The sequence below is a fragment of the Erythrolamprus reginae genome, chromosome 3 (assembly GCF_031021105.1).
Source record: "Erythrolamprus reginae isolate rEryReg1 chromosome 3, rEryReg1.hap1, whole genome shotgun sequence".
NCBI classification, from domain to species: domain Eukaryota; kingdom Metazoa; phylum Chordata; class Lepidosauria; order Squamata; family Dipsadidae; genus Erythrolamprus; species Erythrolamprus reginae.
Window position 1 is genome coordinate 228161805 of NC_091952.1, and position 25637 is coordinate 228187441.

General features: G+C 36.5%; 1 protein-coding gene across 4 annotated transcripts; it reads left to right on the forward strand.

Moving 5' to 3' along the window:
- Positions 1-16: 16 nt before the first annotated feature.
- MATN2 (matrilin 2) lies at positions 17-25181 on the forward strand. 4 transcript variants are annotated; one of them, XR_011558745.1, is made up of 18 exons: positions 130-277; positions 2119-2270; positions 4635-5204; positions 6007-6129; positions 8956-9078; positions 10836-10958; positions 11728-11850; positions 13206-13328; positions 14280-14402; positions 15953-16075; positions 17771-17893; positions 18730-19143; positions 19883-20035; positions 21035-21094; positions 21534-21641; positions 21825-21923; positions 24348-24471; positions 24645-25181. XR_011558745.1 is itself a non-coding variant. In XM_070748089.1 (18 exons), the coding sequence occupies exons 2-18, from the start codon at positions 2156-2158 to the stop codon at positions 24398-24400; spliced, it is 2706 nt and encodes a 901-aa protein (XP_070604190.1). In that variant the 5' UTR covers positions 188-277; positions 2119-2155; the 3' UTR covers positions 24401-25181. The 4 variants fall into 4 exon arrangements, 2 of the variants coding, with proteins under 2 accessions (XP_070604189.1, XP_070604190.1); XR_011558746.1 differs by having other exon boundaries at positions 188-277; positions 21837-21921; positions 24346-24471; positions 24645-24729; XM_070748089.1 differs by adding an exon at positions 13848-13997 and having other exon boundaries at positions 188-277; positions 24348-25181.
- The last annotated feature ends 456 nt before the right edge of the window (positions 25182-25637 follow it).

Sequence of the window (25637 nt, forward strand, 5' to 3'; positions counted from 1 at the left end):
AGGCATAGCAGGCCGCGCGGTTCTGGAAGTTGCTTCTCCCGATGATTTCCAGCTCCCTGAGGTGGCGGCGCAACCCTTCCGCAGAGCCTCCCGTCGCGGCGGGGCTTGACCTCCGGCCGTCTCTCCTCCCCCTTCGCGCAGATACACAAAGGCTCAGCGCCTCTCTCTCTCTTCGGATGGGACAGGGAAGGAATTGCGCCGCCAGCTCTGAAGGCACCGTCAATCGGGCTCGCGTGATCGCCTCACCTCGGGCGGCCGGACCCACCTGGCGGGGCAGGTAAGAGAGGCGCGCGCGTGCGCGAAGAGTGAGGTGGGGAGATGTTTTGGCGCCAATTCCTCTTCGGCCCGGGCCCCTTTCTTGGTCTGAGGGAATAAACGCGTCGCTCGGGGCTGGGATTTGGCTTTCTCGCAAATGTGATTCCCTCTGGCCTCGAAGAGGCACTTCTGAAGGTTGGAGAAGGAGTCTGTTGCCTGTGACAGGAAAAAAAAACCCCTCAGCTAGTTACCCCAGCTAGCCACCCAGAGTCTTCGGAGAGGGGCGGCATACAAAGCCAATCAATCAATCAATGAATCCATCCATCTATACATACATACGTACATACATACTCACTCCAGCGTAGGGGAGATGTTGAATCAGACTCCAAAATGAATCCTGAAACTGCAGAAGGAAGGAGGGAGGGAGGGGAGAGGGATGAAGAAAGGAAGGAGAAAGGGAAGGGAGAAAGAAAGGAAGGAGAGAAGGGAGGGAGGAAGGAGAGAGATAGGGAAGGGAGGAAAGAAGGAAGGCAGGAAGGAATGGACGAAGGAAGGAGAGATACAGAAGGTAGGTAGGAAGGAAAGAAGTTAGGAAGGGGGGAAGGGAGGAAGAAAGGAAGGAGAGAGATAGGGAAGGGAGGAAGGAAAGAAGAAAGGGAGAGCGATAGGGGAAGGAAGGAAGGAGAGGGATAGCGAATGGAGAAAGGAAGGAAGGAGAGAGATAGGTGTAAGAAAAACCCAGAAGACCATAAATAACAAAAGCAGGAGAAAAAAATTTAAAAGTTTTTTAATATATATAAATAATGTTTATTGATTTTTCCAAAATTTTAAAAGAAAACATTTCAATAATTTAATACAGATTTAAACCCTATATCTTGTATATGTTACATTTCTTGTATTACCTCTTTATAAATGCATATATTATGTTAGATATTTCTATATTCCTTTTAATACATTCTTTCACATTTTATTCCCGTCTTTACTTTTGTTACCCATCCAGTTGTACCAATTTTTCCAAATTTCATAATACTCTGAGTTGCTACCGTAGTTCCTGAAGGGAGAAAGTTTTTATGGTGGCGGTTGTCCAGTCCAATCTCCCCCGCAATACCTTAAGTCAAACCTGCTTAGAGAAGGGAGAAAGGAAAGAAATGTCAAAAAAAGTTCAAGAGGAAAGGAATGGCAAGAATTATTATTATTGAAGCGGAGCAGAAATGGAACTCTAATATAGGAGATTCAAAGCTGAGAGGGGATAAATGAGACATGTCCTTTAAAATTATACTTTTGAATTGTCTTCCCTCATCCTTCCCTCATGTCCTCAAGGGATCTTGGCACCATTCAAATATTTCCACTTACAGCAGTCCTTCCCACAGCCTTGCATCACTTATCTCATTTAAGAAGAATCATTTATTTCACTTAAAAATCTTCATAGCAGAAATAAGGACCTAATTCCAACAAAGTTTTTGCCTCTCAGGGAAATAGCGGCATTCGATGCTGCTTTATCTAATATTGAAACATGATTAATGCCTAGTATTGAGTGCTTTTTTTTCCAGTGCTGCCAATCAGCCTCCTTTATGAAGAGACTCCTAAAATGTTATTCAGTATATTTTCTGAGATTAGGTGCTTTCTCCAGAATATGCTTAGTGCTCAGGAATGGATCTCTTAATGAGATCAAATGGGCACAACATATACATGAATGGGATGTGAAAGGATCAAGTCCCCAAAAAGTATTTCTTTAATTCATTCTAAAGTTTTTGCTAATGTTATTAGAGATAAATGTTAAAAAGATAATGAGAAGCAAGGTTTATTTTGTTTTAGCATCAATGGTTTGGTGAAAAAGTTCATAATTTATTTATCTTCTTACAGAGTTCTGTCCTGATTATACCTATTATACCTATTGAAAATGAAAAGAATGATTTTATATTTCCTTTTGCTGGTTGGACTTTTTCCTGCTTCAGCCAGGGAGCAACAGCTTCCAAGGATACCTTTAAGTCAAAGAAATGATGCTACTTTTCTTGGTAAGTTGCCATGAGTTTGTAAAGCAAAGAAATGTGTATAATTTAATCTTCCTAACTTTTGCAGATGAGAGGCATAGGAGACTTGGGGTGTATATGGAATAGCTGAGTTCAATTGAAAAAGGAATAGCAAATAAAAATGAAGTTAAATATTTTACGGGACTGTTGACTTGTTTTGAAATAAATCAGTAAATAACAATAATTATAATAATAGCAATTATAAAATTAGAGTTAGGATTTTGAGGAAACAAATTAAGGCAAAACTATATACAGTATTACATATATATTCCTATAATATTTAAAATAAAGACCACTTCTGAAGAAGACATTGAGTTTACAAAAATGTGTGCATGACCATTTTGTTTACTATTGTTTTTCTTTTCTATATTTCAAAACAGCTTTTTTTCTCTTAGTTTTACAATAAAATTTAGAGCAGGAAAATAGGCAGAAGAATAGTTTCCTCCATTCTGTTCACTGCCTTTTTAACCAAAATTTCTTTCTGGAAGTAGCTTTTATACTTTAAAAAGTCATACTAGGATAATGTTTTGTTCATCTGTATATAATTTATACATTTGGACTTCTAACGAAGTATGCATATTGAAGAATACTACTCAGTAAGATTTATTGTCTATTTGTATTATGTTTGAAATATGTAACAGTATCTTGGAGTAAACTAGGATAACAAATCTCTGTTGGAAGCTTAACTGTATGACATAATGCATAATTTTTCTTTCCATTGCTTATGTATAATAAATGCTTGATTCCCAGTACAGGTTTGGCCTCCAAATTACAACATAAACTTTATTTTTTCCTCCTTCACCCAATTTTTCCTTTTGAAATCTAGATTTAATGCACCCTATTTAGTGAGCCTTTATATCAAAATTCTATCAGATGTCCCTGATACATGTGAAATAATAGATCTGTTGTATCTAAAATAAGGAAGCAAATATTATTAATTTTATGTTAATATTATGTCATTATGTAATTCACATCATGTATATAAAGAATCAAAGCAATGGAAATTTAATGTTACTAGAGCAGAAATATCAAGAATGGCATATTGTCATTCTTTGTATCAGTGCAGCGGTCACCAAATGCTGGTCCGTGAGAACATTTTGGTGGTCCGCAAAAAGATTATTTGCATTTTTTATATTACACTAAATCAGGGGTCCTCAAACTACAGCCTCTGGGATAGATATGTACAATGAACGTTTGTGTTGATGCAGAGAGTCTCCCCCTTTGGGGTCCTTTTGTGTAGGTCAGAGGGGGACAGAAATTCTGATTTGGGGCCTGCTTCAGCCACCTGGTGCGGGGTTTTGGGTGAAGGCTGGAGGGAAGCGATGCTGGTGGCAAAGAATTATTATTATTATTATTATTATTATTATTATTATTATTATTATTATTTTATTAGATTTGTATTCCGCCCCTCTCCGCAATGCCAGTGGGAACCTTGTTCCACTGGAATTGCATCATGGCCTGGAACTGACTGACCATCTGAGCCCTCTGAGCCTCCAGGTGCTTTACCTGGCCTTGTACTCAAGCAGGTCTTCTCTCTACTTGGAAAGACTGTGCTTGTTATCCTCAGTGAGATGCTTCTGCTAAGCTTCCTTCTCAGCCAGATCCAACTTTTGGATCTTGCAACTCTTTCTCATGGTGGCTGCTTAGCTCCAACAATTGTTTCCTCTAGGGGGCTAAGAAACCCACGCGGGGAGGCAAGGAGTGGTTGGGAGGGGACGGCCGAGTAGAGGCCAACAAGTCGCCACTCAATATAAGTGACATCAAGCTGGCCACCCCCACCCAGTCATATGACCACTTACCCAGAGCCACCCAGCTAGTCATTAGGCAGATCATATTAGTGGTCCACAGGATTTAAAATTATGAATTTAATGGTCCCTGAAGTCCAAAACGTTAGTAAGCCCTGATCTATAGATCACAGGGACTATATAAGAAATAGAAGGTACGGGCTCCTTCAGTGATGTGACTAGAAAAATTCTTTATATAGGCTTTTTCAGTAAATTGATGAAATATGTGACTAATACTTCTTAAAAATACAACACATAGATAAAATGCATAAATAATGGTGCAATGTCACTTTTAAGAACAAGCCCGTATGTATCACTGGCTATAACTTTAAATACTTGCCAGTAGTTAGATCTATTTTTAAAAAATACATGTACTAACTTACATTGTTCAACTCCATTCTATAATCCATATTAATTTTTGTGGAGAAATCCTGCATGCACTAAAATTTATATTTTAATATTTTTAATCTGGAAATAAAACACTTTTCAGAAACTTTTATTTTGAAAACGTTTTGCTTTATAAAGCTGATTGTATACATTTTGCCTTGTTTTATTCTCATTCCAGAAAATGCTTGCAGTAATAAACGTCTTGACCTTGTATTCATCATTGATAGCTCTCGGAGTGTCCGACCTTATGACTTTGAAAAAGTGAAAGAATTTATCTTAACCATCCTTCAGGTTTTGGACATCAGTCCCGATAACACTAGAGTGGGATTAATCCAATATGCCAGCACAGTCAAAAATGAATTTTCACTAAAGACATTTAAGAAGAAACAGGATATAGAGAGAGCTGTTAAAAGGATGATGTATCTTGCCACTGGAACCATGACAGGATTAGCTATTCAGTATGCAATGAACATTGCATTTTCAGAATTTGAAGGGGCTCGGCCACTCAGGGAGAATGTACCTAGAGTTATCATGATAGTGACAGATGGGAGACCACAGGATCCAGTTGCAGAAATTGCAGCAAAAACCCGAAATTCAGGAATCCTAATATTTGCCATTGGAGTGGGAAGGGTTGATATGAACACACTAAAGTCAATTGGGAGTGAACCTTATGAAGAACATGTTTTTCTGGTTGCAAACTTCAGCCAAATTGAATCTCTGACTTCTGTGTTCCAAACTAAAATATGTGGTAAGGTATTAAATATATACTTAAAAGGTTTGTGTTAGACATACTGATTTGAGGGCTGCTTGGACAAAGTGGCAGGGAGGAAATAGGCAGGTATTGAGAGTTGGAAGAACCGAGCTGGAATTGCTTGGATTGCGATGGGTCCTTAGTTAACAATGGCAATGGGGATTGCAAGGGTTGCAGTTGCTAAGAGTCCAGTCATGTGATACCTTGCTTTACAACTGCATCACTTAGTGACCAAAATTCTGGTCCCAGTGTTGTTCGTAAATTGAGAACTACCTGTAGAAAAAGAATTATAAAGAAAATAGTGGTGAGATTACAGGAAGAAAAGTCAACATGAATGGAATGAAAAACATAAATGGGTGTTTAATTAAAAAAAACATTTATTGCATAGAATTGGGAAACACATTTATAATAAATTAAGCAAATCCTGCTGTGTTCCTGAAAATGTAGCTCAGTACTTACTTTCCTTACACTAAGAAATTGTAGTGCTTGGTCATTAGTTGATTGATATTTATTCTTAAAATGTACAGATTTAAAGAATCTTACAATATTTATTTATTTATTATTATATACTTCTATATACATTAAAGAAGTATAAAATCTTACAATATACATTGCATACAAGTGTAAAATCTTACAATATACAGTAATAAAGTGTAAAATCAGTTTTGAAGCATGTTTTATCACTTTAACATGCATATTTTTTGTTCTGTTGATATTTTGGGGAGACAGTCTTATGTGTTCATAAATGGGATTTTTAAGGCACTTTTTGTGCTAACTTATGTATTGCTTTTGCCCCCAGTCCGGCATATGTGTAGTGTAACTCAACATGGTTGTGACCATTTCTGCATCAACATTCCTGGCTCTTATGTATGTAAATGTAAACATGGATATATTCTGGATTCAGATCGGAGAAGCTGTAGCAGTAAGTTTCATGTATTACTTCTTTTATAAGTAGAATGTATGGTGGGAAGATGCAACATTTTGACCAAGGATTGCATCACTTGCAGATTAGAGGTATGCAAATATACCTAATCACATATAATATACACTCGGTAAAACAGTTCATAACCACAATATTCACACACATTTTCCAATAGGCTTCCAATTATTAGTTTCCATCTGTGATTTTTGAGCAACATTAATGGGTGAAAATAGAAAGTATTCTACCTTGTCTCCTAATCAGTTTTATAATCTTTATGGAATACAGTGATCCCCCGGGTATTGCGATCCCGATCATTGCGAAACGGCTATATGGCGATTTTTCAACCCGGAAGTCAAAACACCATCTGCGCATGCGTGCCCTTTTTTTCTATGGCCACACATGCGTAGATGGCACCGGGCAGATCAGCTGCTGGGTGGCTTCCCTGGGTCTTCCCCCTCTTGCTGGCGGGAAGGCGAGCGGCGGGCATCAGCAAGGAGTTTCCCCACCGCCCACGCAAACTCCTCGCTGCTGCCGCGCCCGCCGCTTGTCTTGTCCGCCGCCTGCGTGCCCGCCCTTCGCCTGCCCACGCCGTTCGCTCGCGCCACTTCCCAGCTGAGTCCTGAAGCGAATTGGCTTCAGGACTCAGCTGGGAAGCGGCGCGAGCGAACGGCTTGTCCGCCGCCTGCCTGCCCGCGCGCCCGCCGCTCGCCCGCCCTTCGCCCGCCCACGCCGTTTGCTCGCGCCGCTTCCCAGCTGAGTCCTGAAGCGAATTGGCTTCAGGACTCAGCTGGGAAGCGGCGCGAGCAAGCGGCGTGGGCGGGCGAAGGGCGGGGCGAGCGGCAGCGAGGAGTTTGCGTGGGCGGTGGGGAAACCCCAGTGCCGCTTCCCAGCTGAGTCCCCTTCCTAGGAACCCCAATCTTCGGCTCCTCGCTAGCGCTGCGGAAGTAAAAACACCATCTGCGCATGCGCAGATGGTGTTTTTACTTCCGCAGCGCTACTTCGCGAAAACCCGATCATTGCTAGGGGTCCTGGAACGGAACCCTCGCAATGATCGGGGGATCACTGTAGTACCATATTTATCACTATCAAAAATATGGTGTCTACTTTGATAAAGTATTCAACACAGTCGAACATAGAGGGCACTCTGTGGTCCTTGAAATGTTACTGAACAACTACATTCTTTATTATTACTATGGATCGGGGCTAATAGGAATTGATCTTCAGTAACAGTGGAAGTGCCACAGATTTCCCTACTTATACATACTTTTTTTACACAGATATTTTTATAGGTACAAAATCTTTATTATCTACCTAGAAATTAAAATATATTTCTATATTTGTTGTGTGCACTAACATTTGAAAATATTGACAACATTTCACATGGCAGAATTCAGGGGTGGGTTCCTCCTGGTTTGAACCGGTCCGGGCAACCCACTGGTGATTTCACAATGATGTCACCAAACTGGATTGGTTGATGCCATGCCGTGGGCGTCACCAGGGGTGGGCAGCAGGCAGGATGGGGTGGAACACAGCAGAAATGAAGATGTGTGCGCAGCTCCAGCTGATCGGCAGCTGTCATTTCCTGGATTACTGGTCTCGGCTCGGGTCTCCCTTTCTTCCCTGCTGCGTCTGTGCTTCTTGGTTTTGTCCTCTTTCCTCCCTCCTGGCCTCAGACGAGCTTCCCTCTTTCCTGCCCAGCTCCCCTTCAGCCTCCTGCGGCCACCTCCCACCTGAGGTGCAAGCAGAAGACATGGGTAGAAGCGGCGCTGGCAGCATTTATGCTTCTGGCAACACCCGTTTGCCTAGCTACCCAGCCTGGGGTGGGGGGACCACCCAGGAAGGAGAGCGCGGGAAACGCAAAACAAATTGTCACTCCAGCGAGCGACACTGGTAAGGTTGTAAGTCGAGGACTTAACAGTTCACTTGAACAATGATGATCGTTCAAGCCACTCCCACCTGGTCACATGGCTGACATCCTACCCAGTCACATGATCATTAAGCCACACCCATAAAATAAGCCACACCCATAACGTGGCAGTAAAAATTTTGGCTGCCCATTACTGGGCGTCACCATCTTTTAAAAAAAAATATATTTCTTCTTGCATGCACAGAAGCCAAGTTCTTGCACTGTGCATGCGGTCACCATCTTTTTTTCGGCTTCTTTTTCCTCGGCTCTTTTATTGTTATGCAAGCGGATGCTGTGCACATGCACCCACAAAGCGCACCCAAACAGCACAGGAGGGAGCGAACTGGCACCGAGGTAATTGGAACGCACCCCTGGCAGAATTACATATTACAGAAACATATTAAGCATACAATCAATATAACCATCAAAGTTCTTCTTCAGTAATGTGTAATAAAATATGTCTCATGCCTTTTTTTTCTGTTCTACATCACTGACTACTTGGCAGCAATGCTGCAGTATATGTTGGAGAATTGGCTTTAAGTTCAGTGTCCTTTGTCCAGTGTGAATTCTAGAGCATTGTACAAGTTTTATGTTATGTCTTAACATAACATGTAATTCCAGATACAAATTATAATGACATCTCCAAGTTCTTGCTATGGGGCAAAAACTTATACAAAGATTTTGGTTTTAAACCAGCTGATTATCTGATTATAATATTTGCTGCAGATGGACAGAAATTATCAAAGGGTGTGCCAGCAGACATAAAAAGGATTCTGTACAAGAAAACATACAAAAATATACTTATGTTCAGTGTTTCATTTGCTGAATAAAATGTTACCACTCCAATTTAAGCTAAAATATTTATATTTAATATACTAATATATTTCTTGCATCATATAATAATATTTTATCATTTCTAGTCCAGGATCTATGTGAGATTGAAAATCATGAATGTGAGCACATATGTATAAATACACCTGGATCCTATGTCTGCCAATGTTATGATGGTTATGAACTTGAAGAGGATGGGAAGAATTGTTTTAGTATGTATTTGTTTTTAATTGCACTAATTCATAAAGTAGCTATTGATTTCTGTTATTGCCCCAATATAATCCTGTATCATTTGAATTACTTGCTGCATTCCAGGGTTTCTGGTTAGAATGTTGACTTGTTGCTTTACCATAGTACAGTGATAGTGAAGTTATGGCACGTGTTCCACAGGTAGCACATAGAGCCATATCTATTGGCACATGAGCTGTTGCCCTAGCTCAGCTCCAGGATGCATGTGAGCGCAAGCCAGCTGATTTTGGGCTTGTGTGGAGGCTCTGGGAGGGCATTTTCAGCTTCCAGGGGGAAGGAGAGGGCATTTTCGCTCCAGGGAAGCATATGGAGCCTGGGGAGGGCGAAAAATAGGCCTACTGGGATCACCAGAAGTCAGGAAATGGACTGTTTACGGCCTCCAGTGGGGGCAGGGAAGGCTGTTTTTGCCCTCTCCAGGCATTAAATTATGAGTGTGGACACTCAAGCGTGCCCAATAGCATATGCACACATCCGCTTTCAGCACCTTAAAAAAAAAGGTTCGCCATCACTGCCATGGGAGCTTCTTTGCATTATAGAAAAGTTTTATACGAATGTCATTGAATGTTTCCTCAATTTTAGAATAGCTTAAAATGGAATAGCATAGTTCAGAAAATGAAAAAAATGAGACAAGAATAAATCAATGAATCATCTCCTAAAATGTGATGATTATAACAGGTTTGAGTTAATATTGCATCTCATGAAGCAATTGAACATAAATGTTATTTAAGATACATTTTGATTAGATTTCAATTTCCAGTAAAAAAAATCAGCATTTCTTCTGCTTGGGTATAACACAACAAACTTGACATAAGAAACTGATGAAAAGCTTCCAAATATTGTTCAGTATTGGCTACTGCTGCTTTTGTGTCAGAAGCACCAAGGCACTTCTAGATTGAAAGGATTAGGTGGTGACATCATTGTTGCCCAGGGGATGCCCAGTTGGGGGCTCCTTTTATATCCCCGTTAATTGGTCATCAAAGTAGTACTGTACCTATTTATCTATTCTATACTGTACCTGTACTGTACCTATTTTGAACTGTAGGTGGGCATGAGCTGAGCACAGCAGCACCAGGTTTTGAACGCAGGTTTGCATTGTTTTAACCAATTAAACCAACACTCTGTGTTGTACATTATTTTGTGAAATGATGTGTGGGCCTTTAATAGTTTTTTTTCTGTAGCGTCATATTTTGATTTGTTAAAAATGACTAATTTCAGTTCCATTAATTGCAATAAAATTATTTTAAAATCAAATTTCAGACAATATATGCCTTTATAGACTTCCACTAGTGAGCTTATTTATGGCTCCTTTTTTTTCTTGTTGTATGTATTTGTTTAACGGAAGTAGAAATCTTACTCCATACAGGGGAGTATGGACTTCAAACGTATGCCTAATTTTATTGTAGTTGCAGCATCTGATTTATAACAATCCATTGTAGATTGGTAACATGTGATAGGACTGTACTTTTGGCTGAAAAGTTACATTTACCTGAGTGTGTTTTGGAATAGGTTGTTTCAATTCTTAATAATGACAATAAAATACGACTATGGATTCATTTTTAAATAAACATTTTTTTAAATTATGCCGCTGAAATTTATATAGAACTTAGCTGCTATGTCAGCAATAGGTGAAGAACTAGATATTACCAACATTATATGTATTTAATTTTAAAGTTTTGTATCAAAGTAACTTGTCTTAAATTCGATCTTGCTTGTGCTTCAGTTGTGGACTATTGTGCTTTGAATAACCAAGGCTGTCAGCATGAGTGTATCAATACTGAAGATTCTTATTATTGTCAGTGCTATAATGGGTTCGTTCTAAATCCAGATAAAAAAACTTGCAAACGTAAGTTATCCACATCTCAATTCTGCTATTTAATACTTCAAAAATTATATGTACCATCTTGCATACAAAGCAAGAAGATTATTCAGTATTTCCTTGCATGCAGAATATCTGTAACGGAAATAATTTCTGTTAGAAATAATAATTTCACCTCTGGAAACAATCATTTTAATTTTGGGGATTGACGTTGTGAGTGCATGTTCCTGAGAATGAAAATTTAACCTGAGCAAATATTAAAGAGGTTTTATACATGTAACTGAAAGGAGACTTAATTATAGAAAAAAATTATAAGATTAGGAAAAAAACCTAGTATCAACTAGCAACATCCTGTCAGAAGGAGATTCAAAGAGTGTATACTGCCTTGAGGCAAAGACAAAAGAATCTGACTCTATATCTTAGACAAAGAGCAGACAGAGGGATGGTCAATGAGATGATATGCAGTAAATCCCTAAGCCCGTATCTACATTAAATTATGATCAATACACCATGAAGTGCTGAAGAGTCAGCAGAGTAAGACACCCATTAAATTTTTTGATACATAGTTGGAGTATGTGGAAAGGAAGGGGGAATGAAACAACACATTCCTATGTTTTTAGGAATGCCTGTAAACTTTATATTACCATGTGTAATTTTTATATGTAGAAAATGTTTTACCTCCAAATCTCCAAAGATAAAAAGTGCTCATTAAAACCAAGGTGCTAATATTCATTACATTCTGTATATTTGATACTTTCCAGTACTGTTCTTCTAAGATCTTATTCTCAATCTTCAGGACCAGACCATTGTGCTTTGAAAAATCATGGCTGTCAGCAGGAATGTGTCAATACAGATGAATCCTACTTTTGCCAATGCAAGCAAGGATTTACTCTTAATCCGGATAAGAGAACTTGCAAAAGTATGTTTCCCTAAAAGTGTATAGTAAGTTCATCTGCTTTTATTTATCAACCTTGCTGTCATAACATATAATTTATAATCTCTTTTTGATTATAACTTTAGAAGATGCCTATGAAACTTCCTTCTTCCTACATTTCTTTAAAATGCTCAGTTCAGATGTACAGACAATGTTTATTCATTCAAGTACATGTGTGCATACTTTTTTATTTTATCAAAAGCTGTGTGCCAGTTAGAGTATAACATGTGCATAAGAATTCTTCCTAAGGAACAGTTCTCATTTCTTTTGAAGCCCAAACCTAAACACTTTTAGGGGAAAAATAAGGGTGATAGCCAAGGTCTAGATGATTAGAACAGATTTTACATTTCTTAAATAGGAAACTGATGCAAACCCTGTAAATAAAGCTGATTACCAGAAATGTCATAGGCTTATATGAAATTGAAAACTCTAGCAGGGTGGTGGGAACTGGAGTCTTAAGACTATCTGTGACCCTCAGCCTAATTTCATAAGCAATTAAAGCTCTCAGAAGAATTAACTATTCTATTTGCTATTTAGAGGGGAAAATTGGTATCAAAAAGATGAGTTGAAAGCAAGAAAAGTCTTAGAAAGACTTTCTTCCTCAGATTTCTAAAGCAAATTTATTATTTACTATAGACCTGTTCAATTATTTAAATATTGCTTGAGACAGATTACTCCTGAGAAAGTGTTTCAATAGATAAAAAATGCCAAAGCATTCCAAATTAAAAATTGTTTAAGTGTTGAATGGAGACCAGAAGCATATAATCTGTCAAATATTTTCATAATCTGTCTTAATTTTTTATAAGGGTCCCAGAAACTACACTATTCTAATGCCTTATGTAAACAAAAACAATGTAGCTGCTACCCTATTTTAGTACTAACTCCAATATAGGTTTATCCAAGGTATATTAATGGATTTCCAAAGTCAAGGCATTTTGGACAATTAAAAAGCAGTTGTGGCTACTAAGGGCCTGAAGCAGGGCTGTTATCATGCAAATAGGCTTTGTCCTAGCTGTGAGTCTCTGCAATTACTCAAGTTCACTGTGAGTTGCCAGGCCTGCCAGCCTCAGTAAAAAAACCTCGATTTGAAAGCCAGTCCTCAGATTTAAATACCAGTCCCCAAAGTTTTGAAAACTCTAGTCCTCTTGATGCTCCTTCTTGCACAAACACAACTGCCTTCAAGAGCCTAGGTAATTTTTAATTTTGCTTTCTGGGAATATAAATGAAAGATGATTTTTTTAATAGTTATAAGTATATGCTGATTATTATCAGTGTTCTAAAAATTACATTATTTCCCCAAATTTTTACCTGACATGTTTATTATTTTACTCTTTCCATAGGAATAAATATCTGCAGTTTAGGTAAACATGGTTGCCAGCATGAATGTGTTAGCACTGAAGAATCATATATGTGCAAATGTCAAACTGGATACAGTCTAAACCATGATGGTAAAACATGCAAAAGTAAGTTAGATTATTAGAAGGAGTAAATTAGCATTTCAGAATTAATTTTCATATGAACAGATATCCCCTAGGAATATGTTGCCTACAACAATATTGTGCCTTTAAAATTAACTTATTGAGTGATTTAATAACTTTGCTTATTCCACAAATAACAGATTTCCTACAAAGCCCCCAAAAGAAGAACAAATTAATGCTAGGAACCTTATCTTTATTTTTCAAATATAGATGGTTGCCAAAATAGTAAGAATACCTACAACTTTTTTGTTTTTATGGCCGTCTACATTTAATTTTTTGGCATATATCTGATTCATAAAACTCTCGGTTCATGTTTGCAATTTTATAAATTATTAGTAAGACTAGTAAGAAAGCCTTTTTATTTGTGATAGAACTGCTACCTGTAGAAGAAAAAATATATACATTATTTTGTATCTGGTTTTGTTTCTGAAGTTTTAGTATCTGGATATTTTATAGCCTGAAAATTCAAGTGTTTCTCTTTTACTGCTTAACACAACAATTTAGGAATAGATCATTGTGCTGAGTTCAATCATGGGTGTGAACAACTCTGTCTAAATACCAGAGATTCCTACATTTGCCAGTGCTCTGAAGGATTCATCATTAATGAGGATCTGAAAACTTGTTCAAATAAGTTTCTTGCTGGGATATTCTATAGTGCTCACACTGTTTTCCATAATTTGTCTCTTTCCTGAACCAGGAAACAATAAATAAACCTTCAGGAAAAGTTTAAAAGGACAATTACTTTAGCCCCAAATAAACCAGGGCAGTTTGTAGATTAATAAAGTAATATCATCATACATTCACATTCCCACCACAATGAGTTGTCTGTATTGTTCACATAACAAATAGGGACAATTAAACCAGAAAATTTTTAAACAGCTTATATAGAGTATGTATTTATATAAATAAATTAATTGTGTTTAAACTGGTCCTCAGGAGCAGATTATTGTTTGCTGAATGACCATGGCTGCGAACATTTATGTGTGAATACTGAAACATCTTACATTTGCCAATGCATTGAAGGATATATGCTTCAGAGTGATGGGAAAGCCTGCAAACGTAAGCTTGATTTAATTGAATTGCTTCTGTATCTTTTTGTCCTTAAATCTGTATTGTCCAAAACAAATGAATACACTTGTAGTATGGCTTAACTTAGACAGTAATATATCTCAAATTGATAAAATGGCAGTGAAAAAATAAAAATAAAAAAAGAAGGAAAGAAATGAAGGCAAGTAACTATAGATACCAGCTATTCAATTTACTTACATCACAGATAAACAAAATCAAACTTTATTTTTAAAAAGTAAATGTTTTTTTTAAAAAATCCAGTCACCAAGGAAAAGAAAGGATTTTAAAGCATGTGCAATGTTCCAGTTAGATCTCTAGATGGTACTGGTCCTCTAAAGGCTATCCTACAGACTCCATAAAAAAGAAGTAAATTATAAATGAAATAAATTAAAAGCCCTCATGCAAAACCAAAAACGCATAAAAGACTACGTAAAATACACAGAATTCCTGACCACAGATATGAGAAAAGACAACAACAACAACAACAATAATAATAATAATTTATTAGATTTGTATGCCGCCCCTCTCCGAAGACTCCAAAGATTAACTAACAATATGGAAAATGTCTAATACAGGTTCCTGGCTGAAATGTTCACATTTTTTCATACAAATAAATAGGATTCTTAGAGCAGATGTTTTTATTGCTTTTCTTTATGTGGATTTTCTTTTCTTCATTAAAATTTGAATCAGTTGATTCTGAAGCCTTGAAAAAATGTGAAATCCCATTTTCTGCCTTTGTGAATAATTTCTGAACCTGTCTGGCATGGAAATGTGTTGACTGTGAATGTCAATGTGGCCTGTTATTCATAACAAAACTGCAGCTATTGAATAACTACAGTCCTTGTCAATAAATTAAATAGTATCAGGAAATACTGTAGATGCTGACTTGGCCAGGGTATTGTTTGTTTTGTTTTGCTTTGTTTTTTTACATTAATAAAATAAGATAAGGAATAAAGATAGCGATTATGTGATAGCAACTATTGGAAAGCAGAGCAATAGATATTTAATTTAACATGTATTTTTGTCAATTTAAAATAATGCTGTCAGGCCGAAGTCTTCATGTGGAGTTAGGGATGTAAGATGAACCTTAACCTAGGTGGGATTCTGGGAAGGATTCAGAATCGGAATGACAATGGCGTAGCTAACATGGTTCTGTTAATAAATCAAGCTCTGATTGAGAGAATTGGACTGGGACTTCGTTTATTTCTCAGATGCTATTTAGAACGCTGACATTTAAATTCCAATTCTGAACCCTTCCCAGAATCCCACCTAGGTTAAGGTTCATCTTACATCCCCCACACCCACAAGTTCATCACGAGAGCCAGTCTGTGTGCGGCGGCTTATCAACTTCCTCTTCTCTTCAGTTGAGGCAGAACAAACGGTGACCTTGGCTTGGAGAAAGGAATCTTTGGTTGTGTCTAGTAACTTTCCCCTTTGACTACTCTCTACCCCTCCCATCCCCCCTTGGGTTGTGTCAGGCTGAACTCTCTAACTCCACATGAAGACTCCGGACTGACAAATGCATTGTCCATTACTTTCAGGTACAGATCTTTGTGAGCTGATGGACCATGGATGTGAACAACTTTGTGATAGTGATGGTCAGTCATATGTCTGCAAGTGTCATGAAGGATTCATACTAAACAAGGATGGAAGAACTTGCAGAAGTAAGCAAACATCCCTGAAGATAATTTATCATGCTAAAAAAGGAATGAATAATCAGCATCTCTGGTTAGGTTTCATGCCCCTAAAGAAGTCTATTTCATGGTTGAACAACTTTTACCAAAAAGATTAAAGTCTAATCAAAATCTACTTCCTTAGAATTTAAATCCATCTTTTCCTTATCTGGCTTCTAAGCTAACTCTGAACCTTTTTTTGTCATCTTCTTCATGTCATCCCTTCAAGAACCTGAAGAATGTTACTATACCTTCTTACAGCCTTCTCTTCACCAAGCTAAACATACTCCAGGGTTTCCAAGCTTTTCCTATTACTTTTTCCTTCCAGGTCCTTCATCTATTTGGTTGGTCATATCTGGACACTTTCAATTTGTTAATATCTTTGTAATGGCCAGAATTTGATATAATATTGTAGGCGCATATTATAATATAATATTTTAAGTGTATTCTAATCAACACAGTATGTAGAGGAAAATACTTTTATCTCTTCCAAAATGACTGCTTAGTTATTTGTTTGGTATCAGAAGTTTTGTTCAGTATCAGCAATAAGACAACTTGCCTGTAGTTACCTAAATTTATTTCCCAATTTTTTTGAAGAAAGCAACAAGATTTGCCTTTTTCTATGACATTTCATGCCTCTGTGATTGCTCAAAGATCACAGAAAAGGACTTTAGGATAACTTTAACTAATTAGGTATTTAGGTATTAATATAGTTAGATATTAATCTGGTCTAGGAGGTTTAATCTCACTTGTGGTAGTTGAGTGCTCCCGAAACATATCATGATTTGATTCACTTGCCTGTTCTCTCTTTGTGTCAATATTATTCTACTAAGCTTTATTTGAACAGTTTCTCTTTTGGGAGAAGAATAAAGCAAAGAGTTGAGGAGCTTTGTTATTATCTCCTTACCTGTTATATTACCATCTTCTACAGATGACTGCATTGCTTCCCTTTTCTTTTTTCTTTTTTCCTACAGATACTGTGCAAACCCGCCCCCCCAACCCAACCATCCTTTGTTTAGTTTTGCTTTCAAGCCTAAACTCCTTTTATATTTTTACAGTTTTCTAGGAATATAAGTTACTTACTGGTTTGTGTTTCCCTGATGATTATACCCTTTTTCCATTTCCTTTGTTTGAGTCTTTTGACTTATCTAGATCAAATATTTCCTGTCCCTTTGAAATTCCTGTGTTTTCCATCCCATGTTTTTCCCATTAACTTGATATATGATTATATTTTCAATATCTTATTTTTGAGAAATTTCAAGCCTCCCATGTTTCTGTCCTCAGTACTGGACATTTTACCTCTCTAAATTTGTAGAAATTGACTTTCTTGAAATCCAGTTTGCATATACAGCTGAGAAGTTAAGTATTGTAGAAAATAATACTTTTACCATATCATATCTTTAGAAGTTTTTTACTAGATTCTTTTTTTAAAATTTATTTATTTTACAAATGTGACATACAAGACAAAAGAAAAAACATACATAAAAATATATATATATACAACATTTGGGAAATGAAAGTTTCCCCACTTTTTTTTTTTGATATTTGATCAGAGAATTACACTTCTTTTACATAATATTAATTTTTGAATTCTTTTATTTGACGTGTTGCTTCGCATAAATTTTTATTTATTTATTTCTTTTAGCCAATCATAAAATTTTACTAGAATCTTTTTGATGTACCCAGGTCGAGATGTCTGCAAGTCCATTGACCATGGCTGTGAACATATCTGTGTTAATATTAATGATTCATATATCTGTGAATGCCATGAAGGATTTATATTATGGAATAATGGGAAAACATGCAAAAGTAAGTAATTTATATCTATCACCTCTATTATGAAGACCAGCTGGCCAGCGTGGTAGAACCCAAAAGAGCAACAGTCAACGGCTCTCATGCTCTGAGAGATGGCTCTGTGTGCCACTTCCGGCATGCATGCCATAGAATTACTATGATGGCCCTAAAGTAATCACTGGAGTGGGATCACCTGATTGACAGAATGCTTAGAGGACTTTAGATGTTTCAGGTAAAGCAATGTTGTATGGAAATGGTTAAAAATGTGTTGTGCACTGCACACTACCCAGCATAGTTCCCTCTAAGCTGAGCAGTGAGCAATCGCTCACTTAAAAATCATCATCAACTCAGAGTTTTCCAAACCTGCCCAGAAGCCAAGAGGGAAATGTTATTATTATTTCTGTGCCGCCCAGTCCCGAAGGGACTGCCGCTCAGACACTATACTTTTCCGCCCACCCCAAAAAAAATTTAGAGAGAACACTGCTACCCAGAATCATTTCTTATGAGATAGGCAGCTATATAAATTTGTTTAATACATGAAGAAAACACTGCTTAAGCATGTTTTTCCTGCTGTAAGTATAAATTAGGAAAGAATTTTCATTCAGCCTGAACATTTTTTTCCTCCAGTCATCAGGTTCTCATTGCAGAGATTAAAAAACAAGACCTCATTTTGATGTTTTGTCTTTTTTTTAGCAAATATATGTTGATATGGATGACTTTTAATTTATTTTTATATAAGTATATTTGCAACTCCATTAAACATTATGAATGTGATAAATCCTTAAGATGGCGAAATAGATCCTTTTGCTGACAATATTCCATTATTTCATTTGTTTGTTTTATTTTAACAGGATGTAATGAAGGACCAATTGATTTGGTATTTGTGATAGATGGATCAAAAAGTCTAGGACAAAATAATTTTGAAATTGTCAAGGAATTTGTCTTGGGAATTTTGGACTCTCTTACAATATCTCCCAAAGCTGCACGTATTGGTTTGTTGCAATATTCCAGCCAGGTTCGCACAGAATTCACACTAAAACAATTCAGCACAGCCAAAGATATGAAGCAAGCAGTGACACAAATTAAATACATGGGGAAAGGCTCCATGGCCGGGCTTGCACTGAAACAGATGACCGAGAGAAGCTTCACTGAAGCAGAGGGAGCCAGGCGTGTCTCAGCAAATGTTCCCAGGGTGTCAGTTGTGTTTTCAGATGGACGTGCCCAAGATGATGCTTCTCATTGGGCAACTAAAGCAAAGCAAAGTGGTAGGATGAATATTTATTAGAAGTGTAAACAGTAAAAGAAATACAAAAGAAAGCTGCAAAAGTAATGTGTGCGATTGCTAAATTATATACTGTATTTTTTTTTTGTATCTAGACATTTTTATTAACTTTTAGAAGAAGGATTCTAGATAATCTCTAGGAGTGAAATGCACGCTGCATGTTTGATGTTAAGAGAGGTTTGGAGAATTGGGGAATTCTGGCAGTTGTAATCCAAATGAGTTTAGAGAAAATCAACTTGCAAAATACAGGGATCTATAACAACTAGTTCAGATAAAAAATTATAAGTATGAGCATTTATGAATAAATTTGCCCATAGAATGCTAGTCTAAATGAATTTATTTACATTTGAGATTTTCCTCATTATGATTCTGCAATCATAATTACAATGATTGGCAATAATTCAATACGTATTTTTACACAAAAGCAATTAGATGTAACCAGCTTTGTGAAAAATCTGAGGGACACTATATTTTGATCATGATAAATGAAAATAATAGGACTTAGGTTATTCAGAATTAATTTGCCCAGTTGATTTCTATGATAGTAAATGGAACTTGCTTCATCTGAATTAAAACTCTTACATTTTATTGTGGTTGCGTTTGAAATACTCTTTGTAGATAATTTTTTGAATAAAAATTCTTTTCTATTAATTAATAGTGCTTAAATGCTATATCTCAATCTTGAACTGTATTATGAAAAATTAAACTTGTTTCATTTTTAGGAATCACTATATATGCTGTTGGAATAGGGAAATTGATTGAGGAAGAATTACGAGCCATTGCTTCTGAACCTGTTGAAAAACATATTTTTTATGCTCAGGAATTCAAAACCATGGAAGAGATCACTGAAAAACTTCAGAAAAGAATCTGTGAAGGTACTAAGTAAGCATGGCATGATATTCTACACAAGAAACTATATAAAACTGTCACAGATAAGAAATTTGGGAGTCCATTGGGTTTGGATAACCAAGACATTAAAATAAATAAATCTGCCCACTCTTTCTGGGCATCTGAATAATTGCTGGAATATACTGTACTGTATGTAAAACATGATGAGCAGTACACTAGTAGGAAGAATAATATTTCTGCAATCTCTCACTTTAAAAGTGTATAACTTTATTTGAAGGCTAAAATCATAAATTAAAGTACCTATTACTTCAGTCACTTTAACAAAAATAACATATACAATTCTGCAAAAAAAATCCTTCCACGAAAATCCTTCCCTTTTTACACATTGCATTATGATATATTGCTAACAACGATCTAGGACCATTTGTAAAATAATGTGGATGGATATTCATTAATGTAAAGGGACTTTCCATTCACTCCATTTCTGCTAGTGTTCTCACAATGCCATCCTTGGACTGAAAAAGAGTCATTTGCTTACTTTTTCATTTAATGGATATCTGTGGCTTATTATCACATTTCAGCATCTCTCTTCTTTGGTCATTCAAACTGGAGCTAATGCGAAACAATACAACTCCATGTTCCTTTTCTCATTGAGTAAATATTAGAGTTATGGACTCTAGTCTTTCATATTATTTCCTGTGTGCTTCCTAAGAATCATGAAGAGCTTTTTTAAAAAAAGGTTGTGTTATATATTCTCCATAAAGCTCTCTGATCCTGGAAATGTTTTCCAGTCTCTAATATCATAAAATCAATATAATTTACCCAGTTCACATTCAAATGGCTAAACATAATCAGTAACAAACCAACTATCCCTAATTTTATTTATATTCAAGTTATTCTTGCAACTTAATTTTTAAATTATAAAATCTGTTGCAGTACCTGGCTTGTTTATAGTTGCCTATCACGATCTGACTGCATTTGGCAATAAATCCTATTTTATTTCATTTTGCCAATTTTTTTTCTAGATCTAAAGGTTTACCAGGAAACAACAAATCGTCTTCATTCAATGAATTTACTTTCTGAAGGTTTGAAATTATCAGTGTGTACATGTTTTTATTCAGCTTGATTCTTTTACACTCTGCCCTTGTCAGAGGAAAACCTAATGGTTGTGTCATTTATATTGTAATTACTTTTTAATTAGATACAGAAGGTGTAGAGTAGGTTATCAGTTTTAGTGATATTTATGCCACCTACAATAGCTACTAACAACAGTAACAAAAACAGCAGCAATTTTGCCACATTTTGGTCAATATGGCACAGATGCAATTGAAAACCATATTTACCACACCTGTACTAATTCTACTCTGTCCAGATTAATATTTCCAATCCAAATTTTATGCAAATCTTTATATTGCTTAATGTCAATCAACATGGTGGTTCTTTTTCCAATATACACATAAAGAAACCACTTCATAAGAGGATGAAATATAATCTGACTTCTGGTCTTACTGTATTGTCCTCTAGAACCTGAAACATCTACCTTAGCAATCACAGATGTTCTTTCCTGTTCCAATTTTGCTGTGCATCATAAATATCTTTTTAAAGAAAAGCAGTTATGGACAAAAGCTTCAGGTAAAATGTATTTCTATATAGACTATTCATTACTTTGTATAACTATAATAATTTATCTTCTGTCATATTAAACAATTGTACCAAGCATTCACTTTGATTTCCTAGGATTCTTAGGATATATGTTGTAGCAAACAATTTTTCTTTCTATTTAACTAACCATACTTCACCTACTTTTTTTTCTAGTAAATCCTTCAGATGACAAGAAAGACCTATGCAAATGTGAGGATCTTATGAATTTCCAGAATTTTGCAACTACTGAATTTAAGAAACTAATTCAGCAACATATCCTTTCTGTATATATATTAAATTTTCATACAGATTTTCAAGTTAATATATTTGAAAATGAACTCTATTTCTATTTCTGTAGAGAAATACAGTTGATTGCAAGGGGGGAGGGAAAGATAATTATTTATTTTATTTATTCGATTTTTATGCCGCCCTTCTCCTTAGACTCAGGGCGGCTTACAACATGTTAGCAACAGCACTTCTTAACAGAGCCAGCATATTGCCCTCACAATCTGGGTCCTCATTTTACTCACCTCGGAAGGATGGAAGGCTGAGTCAACCTTGAGCCGGTGATGAGATCTGAACCACTGATCTACAGTCAGCTTCAGTGGCCTGCAGTACAGCACTCTACCTGCTGCACCATCTTTGTTACTCCATAGTGCAGTTCTTCCCATACCTGGCAGTTATGTTCCAGATGACTATAGCTTTTACTGAAATAGCACTAATCAGCTGATAGCAGGGCTGTTTTTGAATACAGGCATACAAACTTTCTCAATCAATTTTAAAGTGCTGGTCTACTCATCTGTCCAAACACACTTTATCCCTAAAGCCAATCCTAGTCCAAGGTAAAATTAGTGGATGTTACCTTGCCACCTATCAATTATGTAATGTAATTGTGTGTGCCTTCAAATTAGTATTGATTCCTAGCTATTCCTTGGCTTCTATGTAACACAATACTTACTTACTCAACTTATTCAATTTTTATGCCACCCTTCTCCTTAGACTCAGGGCGGCTTACATGTTAGCAATAGCACTTTTTAACAACCAGCATATTGCCCCCACAATCCGGGTCCTCATTTTACCTACCTCAGAAGGATGGAAGGCCGAGTCAACCTTGAGCTGGTGATGAGATTTGAACCGCTGACCTAATCAGCTTCAGTGGCCTGCAGTACACCCAACTTACTTACTTACTCTATCATCTGTCCGTCAGTCCATCCATCGACTGTCTTTCTGTCTGTCACATTAATGCCTACCACAATTATATAGGAACTTTAGGCAGCTCACAGAGTTAGTCTGCTATATTGATTAAGTACCAGGCAGAAACCAGGGACTCTGGCTCAGACACTAAGCTTTTTAATCGAAATGTCGGTTCAGTGGTTCGAATTCCTAGTGCCATGTAATGGGGTGAGCTCCCGTTATTTGTCTCAGCTTCTGCCAACTGTTCTATCCCAGACTTTCCAGAAGTTGAAGCACAAGCCCCCTCTAGCTGGTTGCAAAATACAAAATGGTAGTTTATATTATGTGGTTTTGTTGTTCAGTCAGCTTATGTGATTTGATGGGTATCATTAAGATTGTCAATGATTATTTCTTTAAATAAGCTTATTTTCATTGGTAGTATCCACTCAATTTCAGCAGCCTTTGATTCTTTTAATCATTGGAATGTTTTCCAATGATTTTTGCAGCAGTAAATGAGCTCAAAAGTATATAATGGTACCTTATATGAACCCCTTGTCATACAAACCTTTCGAGATATGAACCTGGGGGGTGGGGTGTTGTCTCTTCTTACTTTTTTCACCTTACGAGCCCACCGCCGGGATGCCTCGCCTCCGGACTTCCGTTGCAAGCAGAGTGCCCGTTTTTGCGATCCTGGTATTCCCGAGGCTCCCCTCCATGGAAAATCCCACCTCCTAAAATTGCTGCCTTAAATATTTGTGCCAAAAGGAGCCTGCAGATTTGTTTCACAGTGATGATCTTATGTTTTTAGAGAGAAGCCTCAGTCTAAGCCAGTTCTGGTTATTTCCCAAGTACAGTACAAGTAAACCATTTAACTGCCAACATAGAAATGTACTTCTAGAGAAGTGGTGTTTACAAGAACTGTTTCAACTGGTGACATGATTAATTTTTTAGCATTCATTCCACAAGCCTAATTTTATTTGTTTGTGTGTGTGTGTGTGAATATATATGAACAGACTAGATGTGTATCCTATTTCACTTGATGCCTTTGGAAAAACCACAAACAGGATACTACTATTGATGCGACAATGTACTTTCCAACATAATATACACCAATGCAATTAAAACAATTGCATTACAGTTTACAACATAATTATTTGAATAGTTTTATGGTCAGAAGAGAATTTTTAGCTCCACTTGTACCATTTCTTGATCTTCATTTAGCTCAGTAAGAATTTCTAACTCTCAGCTGTTTATTAAAAGAAGCAACAAAACACCTTCCCATTGCCAAAATGAAATGTCCAAGAACTAATCAATACTGGATTTTGGAATACTGTACTGGAAATACAATTACACACAGCTAGCTCTGACTGACTCATTTCATGGTTTTTCATTTTAAAAGAAATAACTGTAGATTTCCCAAGCTTAGTAACTCTAGATTTCCCAAGCGTGTCCATTACATGAGTAGATATTCTTGATATTAAATATTGAAGCAGTCTAAAATTGTTTTCCTTAACTTGAAATTACTGGAAGAAATGTCAAAAAGAATAGAAACATTGGAAAATCGATTAACATACTAATAAAATGTCCTTGGAAGCAGTATACCTTTGTTGGATATTTACATACAAGAAAATGTATCAAAGCTATGTAGGTAGGTACGTTTTGCACGAAAAGAATTTATAACTTCAGTAATTTAGAGTACCGTATAAGTGTATTTTTGCATTGACTAACATAAAATTGCAAATGTTTTAAAAAACTTTTTTTTTAAATTGAGCTGTATAACATTGTAAAATATTAGTATAAAAAGCTATTTTTACTTTTCAGAAATCTGGAAAGGCCAAATATTGTTCACTATTCATTGTAATAATGTACTGAATGGATGCAATCAAATGTTACATTACAAAGATGTTCCAGTGCTTCTCATGTAGCGGTAATCCGAATATCTGCAGTAATAGCAAATAATTTCTCTGTGCTTAAATTCTTGCTTCAGCCAGCACTTCTTCCCATGTGATTGATATGGAAATTGGGATGTGTAGTAACCAGCACATTTAAGGCACACTCATATTAACCACTAAGTATTTATACATGGGATAGGGTTTGGGGATATAATGTATAAAATGTTATTTACTTTGTAGAATTATATACCAAAATGTTCAATATCTTAACTATAAAACAAAAATTCTCAAACAAATGTATCACACAAGTATTCTAACATTGTTGGCCAATGGATACTTGGAAGAATGGATAGCCATCACATGGGAAAATTCATTCCAGAATGAATTATAGTATTATTATTTCAGAACAAATTAAGAAGTGCCTTAGCTGAATTATGCCAAAAATAAATTATGTCCAATAAGCTTTTTCCACCATCTATTGTTTTTCTTTCAATAGGGGCGGAGAGGGGCGGCATACAAATCTAAATAATAAATAAAATAAATAATAAATTATTCTAAGTAAAAGGCTGAATTTGCTTAATTATATCCTTATTTACTATTAAACTGTGGATGTTCCCCCATGTAAGGAAAGATAGTCACCCTTACTGGTAATACAGAATTAGCATGAGATTCAAATGTCTAATGAATTATTCTTGAGGTCTAACAGTTGCTTTAAGTATTTGCTTGCTCAATTTTTTAAACTCTTTTTTCATTCTCTTCCTAGCACACTTCTCATTTCCTTTTACCGATCTGTAGCCTAGCATCCCCCCCCCCATTCTGCAGCAGTAGCAGCTTCTACAGAGTTGCAAGTCTCTCAGCACACTCAGAATTTATTCTTCCATATTGAACATGGAACATTGCATAGGCCTAATTAGAAGATGAT